The sequence below is a fragment of the Archocentrus centrarchus genome, chromosome 16 (assembly GCF_007364275.1).
Source record: "Archocentrus centrarchus isolate MPI-CPG fArcCen1 chromosome 16, fArcCen1, whole genome shotgun sequence".
Classification (NCBI taxonomy): Eukaryota; Metazoa; Chordata; class Actinopteri; order Cichliformes; family Cichlidae; genus Archocentrus; species Archocentrus centrarchus.
This window is the reverse complement of record NC_044361.1, coordinates 24,146,221-24,163,590: the sequence shown is the minus strand read 5'-3', so window position 1 is coordinate 24,163,590 and position 17,370 is coordinate 24,146,221. Positions and strand designations below refer to the sequence as shown.

At 40.1% G+C, this 17,370-nt stretch overlaps 1 protein-coding gene across 1 annotated transcript; it reads right to left on the bottom strand.

Annotated features, from left to right (window-relative positions):
• Positions 1 to 2,330: 2,330 nt before the first annotated feature.
• Positions 2,331 to 9,900, bottom strand: she (Src homology 2 domain containing E). The gene is made up of 6 exons (XM_030749120.1): positions 8,984 to 9,900; positions 8,454 to 8,580; positions 6,703 to 6,957; positions 6,103 to 6,466; positions 4,445 to 4,564; positions 2,331 to 3,720 (listed from the first exon to the last, which is right to left on the bottom strand). The coding sequence occupies exons 1-6, from the start codon at positions 9,428 to 9,430 to the stop codon at positions 3,528 to 3,530; spliced, it is 1,506 nt and encodes a 501-aa protein (XP_030604980.1). The 5' UTR covers positions 9,431 to 9,900; the 3' UTR covers positions 2,331 to 3,527.
• Between the last annotated feature and the right edge of the window lie 7,470 nt (positions 9,901 to 17,370).

Sequence of the window (17,370 nt, the reverse complement as noted above, 5' to 3'; positions counted from 1 at the left end):
TGATTTTTGAAGGTTCCGAAGTACGAACATTTTTCTATTACAAAGGAACATATGTGAAGTGAGACACAGCAGGCAAAGAGGATAGACAAGTAATAGGCTTATATCCCCATGAAACCTCCCTAGCTGATTACTGTTTTTTAGGAAAATTACTATTTTATGTATAGAGTTTTATGTACAGATCAGGCCTTATCTATGTTAACATGCCCCAATTTGCATTTATTTTTTCAAAATTAAACCCAGGTTGAATTTTTTTGTTTTGTGTTGAAATATCGAAAATAAAAATAAAAAATCAAGATGGATTTTGGAAATTTCTTCACTTAAAACATAAGGTAACTGTCATTAGCTAGATTTAATCATTTTGACATGTTTTTAAGAATAAAATGTTCTATAAATCATTACTAATGAATGGTACAATACTGTGCAAAAGTCTTGAGCCACCCCTTAGTTCTTTCTATTTTGCTTCCAAGGAGCCAGATTTTCTTGCAGCTGGTTTTAAAGTGGTATTGAGCTGTAGTTCTCCAGGCTTTCTGAAGGTCTTTGTACATTGGCTGCTTTTTCACTCATTTTGAGAAGAATGGGATTTTTTTTCCTATGAATCATTTAAGCATAAAAACAGTCCCTAATTCACGGGATGAACTATTCAATTCAATTCAATTTCAATTCAATTTTATTTATATAGCGCCAAATCACAACAAACTGTCGCCTCAAGGCGCTTTGTATTGTGGGTAAAGACCCTACAATAATAACCCTACTAGTGCTGTGTCTACATAAAACAGACAACTTAGCAAAGAAACAATTTTAAATTGTATCATTAGGCACTTTGTTACTAGCAGCCAGTCACAAAAACACATGATTTGTACATTTCTTTAGTTGAATCTATACAAATGCAAATATAACACAGTTTGACAGGCATAATATAATATTTTTGCACCAACAAGGTGATTCTCAAAGCGCTATTAATTAAAAGTCAAAAAAGCATCAAAAATTTTAAGCTGGACGAATACCAAAACCAACCTTTCCAAAAAGAAACAGGCTCCCAAGAATAATGCATCCAGCACCCCAGGCCTCTTATTTGTTTTGACCTGCTCTGTGATTTAATTATGAGTACATACAGGACTAACCACGACAGATCACACGGATGGCAAGGAGGGCAGGATAGTTAGCACTGTCTGTTGTTGTGTAACATTGCTATTTGTGACACACTGGGTAGCACGATAGCCAAGATTAGGGAGAGCCCTTGAACCGGAATGTCTAGGTTAAATAAAGCTTGTGCAAAAGTGAGCATAGAGTTGCTGAAGTGTCAGCGAGTACAAGATGTATTTTTCTAGAGTAGATCATGGATTTTGGCCTGTTAAGGAGGCGTCAGACAATCAATAATTGTGATTTATGAGCTAACAATAAATGGAGCTTATTACTTGGTCATTTTGACACTTCCTTGGCATTAAATGTTGCAGCTCTCCATTCACAAACCAAGTGGGATATTTGTGGGGGACCTTCAATGCTACTATGGCTACAATTATTCATAGCTTTTATATATATATATATATATATATATATATATATATATATATATATATATATATATATATATATATATATATATTGCAGCCTGTCTCTCCTCCCTCTTCCTCTCATCATTCCCTGTAGAGAGAGCACTACCTCACTCTAACTAATCACCATGGCAACATGGTAATCCCTGAACAGAAGAATGTCTCTCACTCACACTGACATACACACACACACACACGCACACACACACACACACACACACAGAATAGGACTGTGTGTACATATACGGGTGTACACATGGGTGCACATACTCATGCTTGCACACGCGGTCATGCACACACATTCTGTAAGAGATGCTCATACAACTCAGCACACTGGTGTTTGCTGGTAAGACATATCTTAGCACAAACACACACACTTCCGCGCGTCACTGTGAGCGTAAAGCTTTTTGCTATTTTGTGAGAAGCTTCGTGTGTGTTGGCAAGGATTTAAATACAGCACCTTTGGGGTTGTGTGAGTAAATGCTATTTGTGTGTGCACTACTTATGTATGCATTCTGAGTGTATGTGCGCTTAGGTTTGTCAGTATTTGTTTATAACAAATATGTGAGTGCGCGTGTGCGTATGTGCATGTGTGTGTGTGTGTTTGTGTGTGTAACTAATTGATTTCACACTCAGGTCAATGGTTTTTCTAGCTACAAAAGAACAGCCCACAGATTTGCTCTGGTTAGCTTCTCATCTCTGTTATATTGCCTTTTTCCTTGAACCCTGCTTTGACTTTTGTGCCTTGCAAAGTCTATTAATAACACAGTTTTTCCTCACTTAAAATGAACTGTACTTTATTTACTGAATAAATGTTTTACAACATTAATATACAGATCAAAAAATTGTGACAGTGATGGAAAAAAGGTGGCTATCCAACAATCGCTTCTTACATGTAGCATTTATGCACAGGTGCAGTTCATTCACAACTAAGTAAGATAGATTTTCAGTCATAAGGGCTTCATACAGCATTTAAACAAGTAAATAAGGCCTGATATTCACACATTTGCTACAAAGAACACTTATACATACTAAAACCATTTTTGCTGACAGGAAAACCCATCCCTCTACACTAGCTCTAATCATCCAATCAATAGAGCTCTTTCTCTTGACACAGAGTCGTTGGCAAATGTGCCCAGTTTTAGGGATAGATCAATAGGCTGATTGACATGTCAGATGGATGAGTGAATGTAGTCCAATTAGGTGTATTGATCACACAGACAGACTAGCAAGAGCTGGCCACTTCATTGGGTACACCTGCTTAATTGGTTGTTAATCATCCAAATACATGGCAGCAACCGAATACATTTAGGCATTTAAACATGGTCAACGCCAACCGCTGAAATTCAAACTGAGCATCAGAAAGGTGGTGAAGAAAGGCGATTTTAAAAAAAGTGACTTTAAATGTGGCATGATTGTTGGTGCCAGATGGACTGGTCTGAGTAGTTTGGCCTTTGGCCAAAATACACACTTTGGCCCCCATAGTACCAATTGAGCACCTTTTAAACCACCACAAATGACAAAAGACCACAAATGACAAAACTGCATGATGTATTCAGGTCAATATGGACCAAATGTTTGAAGATTGTTTGTTTCCAGCACCTTGTTGATTCTATGCCATGAAGAATTAAAGCAATTCTGAAGGTAAAAGGGGGCCGAATATATCTTCTTGTTTATCATTTCAGGGATCAAAGCATTGGTGTGTTTGCTGATTTAGATGGAAGACGTTCAGTTCTTTAGCAATGTGTACAATCTGCTGTAGTGTCTGATATTGACCACTAGGTAGTGTTTGGAGGCGACAAAAACTATAACTTATCAGAGTAGTACACAAGAATCCAAAGCAGCATGTCTTTGAGTATGTGTGTGCACATATGTCAACATATTTATGTATGTGCCTGTGCAGATTTGTGTCTAAATGTCTCTGCTTGTGTGTGAGCATGTGTGCTTGTGTCCGAGTGTGTCTCTCTTTATGTATCCTCAGTGTGGCCTGGGCACAGGATGCTGCAGGGTCATGTGCTCTGCTCCAGTGAAAGGCAGTCTGTGTGTGTGGTAGTGGTAGACCAGCTCAGGGATATTGGAGAAAACACAGCTGCTCTGATCCAGTGTGTAGCACAAGCCCTTACTGTTCTTAGTCTGGGCCACAATGATGTGCACACAGCTTTGACTGGTCCTAAAGGAACAAGACAGAGAGGAAGACACATTTTAAAAAAATATATTTATCATCAGGATTCTCTGAAGAGACAATCCTTTACACAGATGACACAACCAGAGAAGATGGGGAAAAAAAAAGAAATATTATCTCTCCCCACACAAGACTGCACTTTCTGAGTTCAGTGGATGCTTAAATGGGGTTAATGATGTGGACTCTCAAATGAATGAGCAGCGTACAACAAATGTGCATTGAGGTGCATGAGCACACACACACACTCCCACACACAATGGCACCACAGGATTTCAGTCTTTATCCTAGAGAACCTGTTCCTGGCACGCTTGTTGAAAGCATCTGCTCTACAAATGACACACATTCTCATGCATTAGCACCTTAGAGGTTTCCACTACAGTGGCAGCTATTGTACCTCCTCGGTAATGCCTCAAAAATAGCTACGGTCTGGCTTAATTGATGCTGCGTAAAATGTCAGTGAGAAATAATATCTAAATGCATTTAATGGAAAATGAGTCCATTTATTTTTAAGGTTTAAAATACAAATTATAGCAGAGGATTAATGGGCTTTTTTTGACTAGAGACTAAATGAATTTTTTTTTTTAAAAAGGAGGCTAAATAAACAGAAACACATTTTTGATTGGGAAAATCAAGAAAATGAAATCAGAAAAAGACGTTTGATTTTCACACCGATGCAAATTCGTGAAAATGATGTCTGACAACGTGCACTCACTTCAGAGCAATGGAGTATTTGCTGGTTCCTGATTCGCTGTCTCTCACCAAGAAGCTTGCTTCCCTGCAGCGCTGCAGCTGAGCCTCAGCCTGCTGCCGACTCACACTGCCATGGTACCAGCTTGGTGAGGCGATGGAGGAGGGAGATAGCGGTGAGCAGGATGAGGAGAGAGAGAGACACAACAGATCACTGACATATAGCATTGTGGCATATGGAGTTAAGTCAGATGCCAAGTTAATGATATACAATAACACTGAGAGAGGAAAAAAAAAGAGAGAGATTGACTGGAGGAATGAAACACGCTGACAATGAATTACAGTCACTGTGAATTAGACTGACGGGTATATACTGCAGATGGAATGAGTCAAAGGTAAACTGGAGAGGCTGAGGTAAATAAAATGAACAAGATGTATATGATTTTGTAGAGTGTCCAGAAAGGCCTGTTAGGACACAAGGTGGTGCTGACAGTGGCCACGGGCGGGAGCCATATATAAACAGGATGCTGAGAGGCAAAACACACTGACATTCAACCACAACATGCAAAGAACAAATGCTAAGAGGCTTCCACGATAAGTCCCATGTAAAAAGAAAGGCCGTGCTTAATATTATGAGAAAGTTACTGTGAGACTCTGTCTCACCTTAAGGTTGTGCCCTCCATCCACCATTCGTGCTCAGCACCTCATCATGAGGGTTGTTGCTGGCGTGCGCTTCTGCTGGCAAAAGCTTAGTTTCACCAAGAATTTTCTGCAGTGCCATGTGCGGTACATTATGCTGCTCATGGCACGTGTACTGTATTTGGCTTTGTGAGACACCAGAGAAGATGTTGATGGAACTTTGCTTGATTGCTTTTAACCATTACAAAGTGAAACTGATTTTCAGCCAAACACTGAGGAAGGTGCTGTTCACAACAAAGGTAGGCGGTGGGGGTGGGGGTCTAAAGGTTGTCAGCTTATCTTAAATAAATTAAAAAAAAAACAAAAACAAATGCAGAGCAGAGCAGAGCTACACAGCACGCAAATATGAGGTGCACTTTACTCCGTAGAGTTAATCAGAAATGTGATGTGAATTTAGATAAAGACAAACAATGGGTCTGAGATAAAGGTGAGATTTCTTAACCCCTCATCTAAATTTGTTTCATTCCTTTCATCCACTAATCATGTTCAGGGACGCTGTGGTGGGTGCTAAATTTGATCTCAGCAGGTGCAAAGGTCAGAGATAGGTCACAGGTCTATCAAAAGAGTAATACATAAACTGAAAAGACTTAATCAGACTCTGTCCTGAGGATATTTTGGGCTTAACTGGTTGGATTTAAACCCTGGACTCATTCACTTAACACCATGCAAGCTATCAAATAAGATATCTACATCAAGATATGTGTACATTTTACAGGGAAGTTCCTCTTAAAAATGGGGATCTAACAAATCTTTTAAGATGATGTAATATTTTTACAGTAGTTTATCTTTGATTTGTTGTTTCTTCAACTTCTGTGTTTTAAAACTGCATCTTAAAGGTCTCATTTAATGCACATATTTTTTTTTATCATGATGTAATAAACGTGGTGGCTTGCTGCACATCATATTAGTCATCTGTTACTCAAAAACCTGACTTGTTTTAGTCCTTACTTATGGAGATAAATATGTCTCTTTCTCCCTCCTTACCTCTGCTTCTCCAGGGGCACACTGGGGTCGATTTTGGCTGCCTCCCCATCCAGTGGGGCACTGGGAGAGGTAGGAGATGGGGGGGAAAGTTTAGTAGGGCTGGATGAGGGTGAGAGCTTGAGGGTTGGAAAGGAGGGAGATACCTGTGTCAGAGGGGAGAGTTTAAGAATAGGGGAAGATGGAAAGGATGAGGAAGAGGAAGATGACGAAGAAGAGGAGACAAGTGTTTTATGGCTCCAGTTCCTCTGCCTCAGGGTGTGCTGCTGTTGCTGCTGCTGCTGCTGTTGCTGCTGCTGCTGCTGCTGGCGACCAGAGCTTGAATTGTTCTCTTTACTGGGAGAACAATCCACCGCCTCAAACTGAGCTGAAAGAAGCAGCAGAGACAATATCAACCTTTCATAATAAAATTCTATCAAAGCATGCCAGTGATACCAAAGTAAACATATCTCTGGAAATTCATTCAGAAGGATTGTTTTGTTTCTGCTTTAATGCAAACACAAACTTGCTGTTATGTGTGTGCTGTACAAATAAAATCCAAGTTATCCTTCCTCCACACCCTAAACCCCACCCTTCCCATCATCCCTCTCGCCTTTTCTCTACCTGCCAGTGCTCTAACAATGTCCTCCTTTCTCCACTCCCACGGCAGCTCGTACTCTCCAGCTGGACGGACATCAGACTCTGGTCGTGTGACAGGGATCCAGACCCCCTCACTGTCGCCCTCTAGTCCTCCTTCATAGGGTATGTCATAGATATTTGGGGGTGTAGGCATTCCCTCTTCTGCCTTCCCCTCTCTCTGGCCTCGATCCAACAGGACACACACTTTTAGGAGGTCTTTGGAGCCCCGTCTACGAACCTCTGTAGCACAATGGATATGTGATCAATTTACTAACTGTAGGAGTTGAACAACTAAAGGCACATAGTTGTCCTTGCAAAACAAACACCCCCAACTTTGTGTTTTGCCCCATTCTGGTTAACATTTTGATAAAAGATATTTGCCTTACAGTAAATGTTCACAGGTAAATCAGCTAAATTACAATAAAAACAAATTCACTAATTTACTTTTACTTAAGTAAACCCTCAAATATAACTGGTCCAAATCAGACATTTCGGGCAGAGTACATAATAAACCTGTTCATCAGCTGCAGCTTATAAACATCCTTAATTTAATACATGTTTTCATTCTAGTGCGAGTTACTCCACACAGTCTACAAAACAACATTGTGCTGACTGTATATATAGACTCCACTGTTCTGTTCTTTTGGTTGTTTCTTTCAAATAAATCATGTATTGTTTGAATATTGTCTTTTTTTAACATTTTAAGGGACTTTTAATTGTTATGTTCCTTTTTTTTTCCCTTTAGCTGCCCGTCAGGTAGCCTGTGTGTCTACACTATTGTGTAACCAAACAATGGATTTACAGGAGGAAAAGGTCAACACAGCCGCTGATTGGCTGACTAACCGGACCACTTCCTGACTGTTGGGAAGTGACTGGGTGAGACCAGGGGGGGAAACCTGTAGGTTTTCAGGCAGGGGTGACGTGTGTCGGGGGGCTTTCGATTCTTGTCACATGCAGGGGACCATAAAGTATTGGGTGTGTGTGTGTGTGTGTGTGTGTTGTGTGTGTGTGTGTGTGTGTGTGTGTGTGTGTGTGTGTGCGCGTGCGTGCGTGCATTTAGAGCCAAAGTCCTATCGAGAGAATGGGGCAAAGGAAACAGAGGCAGGAGACAGGAAACTGGAAGAGGAAGCTGCACCCATTGTCCCTGCACAACACTGTTACTATAGCCACCGCCAGCGGGGAGGGAAGTCAGTGGAGAGACTGAGGATCTAGTTTGGCTCTCAGTGCCTTTAAAATGATGAATTAACAAGAATGCAATATAGTTAAGCACTGAGAAACTTAAATAAGATTAGTAACTGGTGCTCCTTTACTTGCTTATAATTGACTTGGCTTATCAAGCACGATAGAAAGTGAGGCAAAAGGTAAAAAAAAAGAAAAAAAAAAGAATTATGCTCTCAGGAGACAAAAGATGGTCAAATCAAAGAAAAAATGTTTACAAGGTGAAGATGTACAAATCAATGTTGCTGTTAAAAATACTAGTATTTTTGTCATCTTTCTGTAAGTGACTCTGACTTTACTGTTCAAAGCTCTGCTGTAGGCCTAAGTTCACAAATGAACTCTTATGGTATGGTCACTAAAATATGTAGTGTACATCGCTCAGCCCCTGAGAAAACAGTTAAAGAAAACTGAAAAACCAAGATGTACTGGTCTGAAATTGGCACAGGCTGGTGGTCACCTTGGCACCTCTGCAATGAAATTGCAGTTGCTGAGATACTAGCTGATGACCCTGACCTCACCTGTGATGATGACTTGGGCATCATAAGGCTCCATGTACCCATCATTCACCCCTGCTCTCTCAGCCTCTCTCTGCTCCTTGGTTTTCTCCGCATCAAAAGGATCTGCATAGTCCTCCAGGATAATAAGCTGTGAAAAGGAAAAAGCACAATGCTATCTATTCAAAAGTTGTGTGTGTGTGTGTGTGTGTGTGTGTGTGTGTGTGTGTGTGTGTGTGTGTGGTGTCCATGACTGACTGACAAGTAATGGAGGGACAAGCGGAAATACTTGTGCAAAGAGGTCAGCGCATTGTGTTTGCCTGTGTGATCTGAGACAATGTAGTGAAACTGCATTGTGTTCTTTTAAGAGCGATGGAAACTGAATACAGGGTTATGATCTGAGGTGGAGAGGGAAAACACAAAAGAAAACACAGACCTTAAGCCTTGTAGTATATTGATGTTTTAATTAATTAATTTATAAATAAAAAATAAATGCTGAAATCTGAAGACTGGTGCATGTTGACTGCGATCTATAAGTTCTAAAAGTTACTCACCGTAGTTTTGATGTCAGATCTTCCCTTCTCATTCTCAGGCAGCTTCTGTTCATTTATCCCATTAAATTTGGGGGTCTTTTCTTGTTTGTCCACTTTGATCATTCTGCTGATGTACGCTTGCGCCAGACTAGAGGTCCTGACCTGGCGGTTCTCATCTGATGACCCAGTCTCGCTCTTGGCGTTCTTGCGACATTTTCCAGCTGTGAGACTATCCCAGACTGTTCCACCAGAACCAGCATTGTTGCGACCAAGTTCTGTAGCCGAATTCTTCCTATTTCTCCCCGCCAACAAACCCCCCACTCCCCCATCTCTGCGCTGATTTCCTTTCAAACTGTCTCGTGAAAACGAAGGTTTGGGTCGGGTTTGTGTACCAGATTCGGAGGCTGAGCGCACCCTTTCGGTTCCGTTCTTCAGGTTGATGGGGAAATCTCTGAACCATTTTGCCATGGTTGTCAGGTTTTTGACAACTCTTACTTATTTTAAAAGTTACTAAATCCGTGTTTTGTTTTGTTTTTACACCTCCTTGCATTAGCCTCCCCCATAAACTAACTTTCAACCGTGCTTAACAGCTCCAACTTTACGCACACTTACTTTGCTTACACTTCGACGGTAGAAACTGTGGTAAGCAAGGATACCTGACTAATCACTGTAAGCAGAGCCCACTTTATGATACTATACTGATTCCTAGCTCCTGAACCTCTCACACAACTTCTGGTGCGTCTTGGAGATCATTGGCCAGTGGCTCTGTGCTGCTGTCACCCTGCACACTGCAGTAACAACTATCCCTGCAGTTTGAAAAGTAACTTTTGCAGAGCATAAACTCGAAAGAATTGGAAGTTTTTCTTTGAACCCAGTAAAGATCCCATTCCCGGAGCGTGAGATGGTGCGGCCAGTCTGTGCCTGGCGAAGTGATGAGAGGAGAGTAAAGTTCGAGCGAGCAGACTGTGGGATGTCGCTGGTTTCTGGGGAGGAGCTGTGCGCAATGGGCGGAGTAGGAGTTTTACTTACCAAGATGTAAATCTAATAAAAATCTCATAAAAACGTTAACTTAAACAATTAATTTAGTAATTGTGGTCAGCTCAGCTCCAAATAACATGGCAACTATTTCTGCAGCAAACGATAACAAAGGACATAAAAGTTAGCTTTACCTAATATGTTTTTACGCTCAGGGGCGTTTCCGTGATTTTTTTTAAATGGCGAGGTACGTGGGGTGACCAGGAACAAAAGCAGAGGGGCCCATTATAGTGTGAAAAGTTGTGCTTAAAAATGGAAGTGAAGTTTAAACATCTGTGTAGGTTCTTGTTATCCAGGTCATGGGAGTCTCTTGAGTGTCTAAAAAGAAGTGGACTGGACTTCTTTAGATTTGTAAAGAAGTTTTGCCTCGCTTTCTTTTCAAGCACTCAGTTTTCAGTTAAAGTCAGTTTTATTTATATAGTGCCAATTTACAACCACAGTCGCCTCAAGGCCCTTTATATTGTAAGGTAAAGGCCCTAAAAAGACACACCAACAATCAAACGACCCCCTGTGAGCAACCACTTGATGACAGTGGGAAGGAAAAACTCCCTTTTAAACAGGAAGAAATCTCCAGCAGAACCAGGCTCAGGGAGGGACAGCCCTCACACCCAACCATTTGCGGTTTGGTGGGAGGGGAAAGAGAAGAGAGCAGAGGCAGAAGGTACAAAAGACGTGTTATGGGAGAGAGAGACAGAGTTTAATAATTACTAATGATTAAATACAGTAGTGTTGTATAAACACTACTGTATTGAAAAGAGATGAGTGAAGAAGGAATGCTCAGTGCATCATGGGAAGCGCCCCCCCCCCCCCCCCCCCCCCCCCCCCAGCAGCCTAGGCATATTGCAGCAAAAGTAAGCAATGGTTCAGGGTTGAAAGTGGCAAAATGATTATTTAGACTATTTAAATGTAAAAATGATAATCCTACTTGCATAGCTCTATAGTACACAAGTTCTATAATAAAATACTTTACCTAAAACGAACATACTCATTATGTAGAATGGCACTTTTCAGAATCATATAGATCATATTATTGGATAATCATTGATTCATCATCAACCAGTGTCATCTGCAATCTTATTACTATAATACAGATGTGAAATTTTTCAACCGGTTTATTGTACCCATCATAGAAGATGCAAAAATGACAAATACAGCTGTTGTAAATTAGTAATAACCATCTCACGATTGGCAAAATAAATAAATAAAAAATACACAAACTATAAATTATAATTAAAAATTACATCTATAACCTAAACTGCTATCTTCTGAACAGACACATTCTAAACACCAACAAAAAGGTATTTTTGTGTCAGTTTTTCATGCGCTATCTAGCAAACTGGCACTCAGTCAAAACTGTTTTGTTTTAAGGGAGGTCGGTCGTCTACCAGCTGGAGTACAGCTGCTCCATCTACTGGTAAGCAGGAGAAACAAAAATATTGAGGTAGCAGTCACCTGCGTCCATCAGTAGTCCTTGAAAAGTGTTGTTTATCTAGGTCATGGGGGTCATTATTTGTAAGGTATATATTTAAATAAATATTAAAAAAATAAATAAAAATACAGGTTCCATTTTCAGCGAAAAGGTGTCAAATGGTCCAGAAACAGAGAATGACTGACATGGAGATTTCACCAATAACAACCTAGCCAGTTTTTATAACCCCGCCCAAGCCAGCACAACGGTCCAATCACAGAGTTCTGTCTGGCGGGACTGGGCGGGACGTTTACATCCCTGACAAAAGGTAACAGGTTGCATTCCCAGCAGCAGCATAATGAACTTGTTGCTGTGATAATTTGAGTAGCAGTTAGGCTTTTCTATGTACATTTATGTTCGGGCTTTGATGGTTGTTACTGAAGATATTTGAATTATTATCGGCATACGGGAGGCGAGAGGATACGAGAGGAGCTGAAGAATAAGTAAAAAAAAAAGAGGTAACTTACGCTTGGTTTGGGACCTCTCATATAGCCAGACTGCTAAACAGACACGCACGACTCCTCAGACAGTTAGTTTGGCACTTTGTGGGTTTCTGGTGCTGCCTAGCGGAACTTATTTCTTCGTTTATGGCAGTTATGTAATAGTTTACAGGAAAAAAAAAACACTGTGGGCTTTTTTTCCCCTGTTGCCTGGGCAGCTAACGATGGTTCGCGAGAGAGAGAGGAGACCGCGCTACCAGCTAACGTTACTCCAAGATAACTCAGATTTGCCCGTTAAGTGAGGTGAACTAAATAAGAAGTGTGTGTTAAAACTATATGGTTATATGGTCTCTGTAAGACAAATGTAGAATTAGCGACTATCGTTTTAATGTCAAAGAGTTATAATTTAAAACCATATTGTTGTTTATGCACAAATCAGGTATCCCTGTTTCTGTGCACACCTGGGAGATCTGTCAGTGGAAAAACTGCACAGGAGAAACGTTTTACCACAGGCACCAGTGCTCAAAGGATAAATGCAACCATAGGTCAAACCATGTAAGGATTAAACCCGGGTAAATGATGGGTAAACATGCATTAAAAGTTCACCTGCTTTTGTTCTCTTCACAGCTCATGTGAAACTGATGACACAGGCAGGAAGGAACAGCAGATTATAGTTTTGAGGTGGGGAAAGGCTCATGGATTGTGTCATGAATTTCACTAATTATAGCACTGAGTCTGCAAAGCCTCGGGTACAGTTTCAAAACACTTAATATGGTGGGAATGCTTCACTCTGGACTAACAGTTAAAGACTAGTGCAGTGTTACACGTACAAGCTGCTGATACACTCAAGTGTGCAGATAAAAACCCCCATGTAACAGCCCCCACCCCTACTGACACACTTTCAGCCCCTGTATGTGTAAAGGACAGAGAGACAAGTGTCAGGAATGTGGAAAAGGGAGTGTATTTATGTGCTCCTACTTTTGTGTCATTTTTGTGCATTGTTATGCCAATGAACTCCTTTAGATTGAGAAGAGGAATAAATGGGTGTTTGTTTGAGAGTGAAAGAGGATGAGGGCTTGTTGTTATGTCAAGAATGTAATGGAGAAGGTGAATACTGAGTACCTGACTGTCCTTTAAGAGCAGAGGAGAGAGTATGCCACTTGTATCGCTGTTGTTACACCCTCACATTCGTGTTTTCCGGGACGCTCCTGTAAAACTTAATGATTCACTTGAAGGAAAAGAGATTAAATACTTTTTACAGCGTGTATATGTCTGCTTTATAGCAAGCTGTAAACTAACTCTCACATAATTAGTCCAGTTAGCAAATAGACTGTAATGCCTGGATGACAATTGGAATGAGTTTGAATCAAATCAAATGTGGTGATTTCATGCTTCCATAATTTAGTATCTGTCTGTCCTCCATCACTTTCAACATTTTTCAGCAGAGAGGTTTACATTTCTATCCTTAATAAATTTATTAGACCACCACCAATGTAAGTTTTATGCCACATCTGCCCCAGATTAACAGTAAAGATAATTTTTATGTTTCTGTACTGGTTAATCTGCCAGAATGCACAATCTCTTTAATTTAAATCCTATTTTTAATACAAAATATAATTGTTGTTATCCATGAATTTTCAATTTACTTTTTTTTTTTTTTTTTTTTTAATTTAATTGCGTTCATGAACAGAAAACTTCATTTCAGTGGTTGAACGTTATGCTTGCTTAATTTCTAACATATCAGAGGAGTCCAGTGTGCCGGCTCACGTTTGGCTATAAAAATATGAAATTCACTTTATTTGCCTAATAAATAATATAATTTTTAGTTTTAAAAAATGTTTTGACAGATTTCTAAAATATTTGCATTTTCTTGTTTTTGTGACAATTTCTAAGAAATTTGATAAGCACCGTATGTACTGGGTTTAACACCATGTAATAATTTCAGCTTGATAAGTCATAATGGGTAATTTTAAAGCAGAGCCTCACCCACATGCTGTTCAAACCTTCTGTTTGCTTTTGGTAGCCAATGAAAAAAAAGTTGGCTTAAAAGGAGGATGGTCTTAAAGGGAGAGGAGCTAAACAGCTTATTTCAGGTGTTTATGAATTTAGTGGCTGCACCAAGGACCAGTATGGGCTGAATCAGGATTGTTTTGAGCTGTGACTCATGCAAAGCTGCTTTAGTTCAGTCTGAGAATGAGAGAGAAATGTTGGGAAGGAGCATATTGGGTTCAGTTAAAAACATAGCACATTCTCGAATACTCTTAGTGCATACCATTTGGCAAAAGGATTGTTTTTACATCCTTAGTATAAGTTTTTCACCCTTGCTGCTATCTCCAGCTGTGTCATTTTCGGGCTAGTCCTGAGATAATGTGATCATATTAGCCATGTGAATTTTGAGTCAGCAGAGGCATGTGATTCCACATGCTGCTGTTGTTTATTTCCCTCCTCACCAACTCTGATCTCCTAATTCCCTTTTCTTTTCCACCTTAAGTCTTAAAAGGAAAGCAACTTCAGTTCAACTGAGGCTGCAGGCACAGGCCTGTCAGCATAACTGCAGGGTAGCATGACTCAAGAAATTACAAAAGCTGCGGATATAGCCATGCAAGCAGAGCTGGTCTGTTGTTAAAGTTGCAGTAACTCATAATTACGGTGGTGGATCTAGAGAATAATCACTGTTCACATGCTTATTGGTTGCTAGATTGTTTCAGCTCTGAAAACACATGCAGAGTTTTTTGTTTAGTTTTTTTAAGAGCGTAATCACCTTATGTGTGACATGTTAGTTTCACATCACGAGTTCAAGATTAAGGAGAGCTTGTTTGCCATCCTACTCTCAGTATGGAAAGGATCTTTACTTAGAATACTGTGGGGGGAAATATTGGAGTGAAGACTAAAAGGGAAATTTAAGTATTGAGAATGATTCTTGGTAATCAGATGGACAGTGTGACGGAAGGGAAAGGGGCAGGAACAGCGGGGATAGTTATAGCATTCCCAGAATTGCTGCCCTCATTTTCTGCCCCACATCATCTGGACAATGGGATGAGTTCTTCCTCAACCATGTCCCTCTGCCAGAGCTAGAAGTGCCTTGCTCCTCTGTGAGAAATAAACAGATATTCACAGAGGAAAATATGTTTCTGCTTTACAGTTTGATTTCTTCAAGTCAGTTTCGCCCACTCGTAGCTTTACAGATCACGCCTGTTTAGATGAGCGAGTCGCATCAAATCAAGAATGTTGATTAATTCATTTCTTGTATGTCTGTGCTGCAGCTGTCAGTGCACGGCATATTTGTTTGACCTTGGTTTACAACAGTGAACTGAAGGCTTTAATGCTCGATTTCACAAACTTGTTGTGACAAACGGCGCTGCTTCTGTTGTTCCCAAAGGGTGAAGAAAAAAAGAAAAAAAAAAATCAATCAGCTGCACACAGATACCTTTGAAGGTCATTCTCAGTGATGTCACTCCATTCATTACCAGGCCAGTCATTACCTTCTTATCTTGCTCTGAAACTGTTTCACATATAAAATTTACTTTCATAGTGACCAGTCCTGCTTGCCTTTCTAATTTCTCAAAGGAGATTGGCTGGGATGTGTTGTCCCACAGATTCCAAAGTCAGTGTAGAAATAAAAAGTGTTGCAATAATTTATGGGTACATGTGTCTGTGAAAAACAGTTATCTATTTGATGATTACATTTGTAGCCGGACCTTTGTGTGGGCAGGAGGCTGAGATGGAGAGTTGTTTCAGAGGAACAGGTTGACTTTGGATTTTATCACACACAGCACTGATAAGAGAAGAAAAGTTGAGTGTTTTTTTGTTTTTTTTTCTTTCCCTCTCACTTCACCCTCCCATTCTGTTTCCCAACCCACTTTCTGTCTGTCACCTCGGAAAGCTTCAGACAGGAAGTGGAAGGTACTGGTGGGGGTGGGGATAGTTTTGTAATAGTTTGGGAGAGAGTTGAATGAACCCTACCACTGTAGTGTTCTGTGGTTGGGGTTTTACTGTGTCACAAACAAGTCATTATCAGCCAGTATAGTGATGAAGAAGGCTGGCACTGACTAAACCTTTACATTGGCGTGATCAGTTGAAGCAGTACTTTTAGAAGTCCTCTTCATGTGTTATCAGGGAGTACAAAGAGTTAAGATTAGGGAGACAGGAAAAGAAAAGAGCTGAGAAATTGCAGAGGTAGTTCATGAATGGAGCAATGACACTTGACTAGTTGCTGTAGTCGCTGTCTGTATTCAAACTGTCCAAGTTTTATTGAGGGAATACAACTTTAGACTTGGAAACGTCCAAAGTTTGGAATGGCTTAGTTGGTCATCACAAGGGGAAAGCGATATATGGGTGTGTGCTCTCAGGTTAATGACTAATGGTGTGCACTGAGGTCAAAGTCCATATAAGCAGTAAAGAGCCAGAAAGTAAGTGCCTATAAATCTCAGTCCATGTATTTTAAGAGAAAGGCTGTATCTCTCGCTTTTTACATTTCAGGATAAAAGTCTACTATCCAGGCAATCTTTTTATGATTATGAATTTTAAAGCTGGTACTGATATTGATATTTGAAAAAAAAAAGAGAAAATAACCATTTACATAAAGATTTTATGTTACAGGCCCATTAGATTTGTCGTACCCTAAACATTTATAGCTGAGGGGGACGTTCTACAATGAAAAATAAACTCATGAGTCCAGGTGAGGTGGACAGCAAACCGCTGAGACTGATATAGCTTCAAAAAGTTATCAGCTGATGCTTTAGGTGTGGCTGTGGTTATATATTTTTCAGTATTACTCATTTTATATTTGAGGTGTGGGAACAGCTACACACATACCTCAGCTAAACCCTGCATGTAGAAATCTCTTTTTGTCCTGGGCTAAGTCTGATGGGTGCAGATTGTTTTTCCTGCTTTGATACAGTAATACAGTTGATATAAGTAACCATCATATCAGCCCTGAGAATAACTGCTTGATGTGCAACATTGATATGCTTGGTCAGAATTAGATAATTTATCTACAGAGTGGCTGTAAACAAAGCAATGTCAGTGTCTCTGTGCAAAACAAAGTACAAGTGTTTTGTTGTTGTTGTTGTTTTTGAATATAAAAACAAACGAGAAAGAAGAAACCCAAATAGGACCAAGATCTGTGTGTAACAGAGACAGGGGTGTCACACTACAACTTTCTTTCTTTTTTTTTTTTCTTACTTTTTTTTACCAAAATGTGATTTGAATGGTTCCTTTTATGTGTTGCTAGGTACATTGGAAATGGGTGCAGCATTTATTAAAATATGTACAAATGAACATGTAAATACAGTATATACTCTCTGAGGCAGCTTCCCTCTCATTTCTTTAGTCTTCAGGAATAGTTCTCGAGTGTTCTTGAAGGACATTCAAAGCTCTTATTTGGATGTTGGCTGTCTTTTGTTCTGTTCTGTTGAGATGATCCCACGCTGCTTCAATAATGTTGAGGTCCGGGCTCTGAGGAG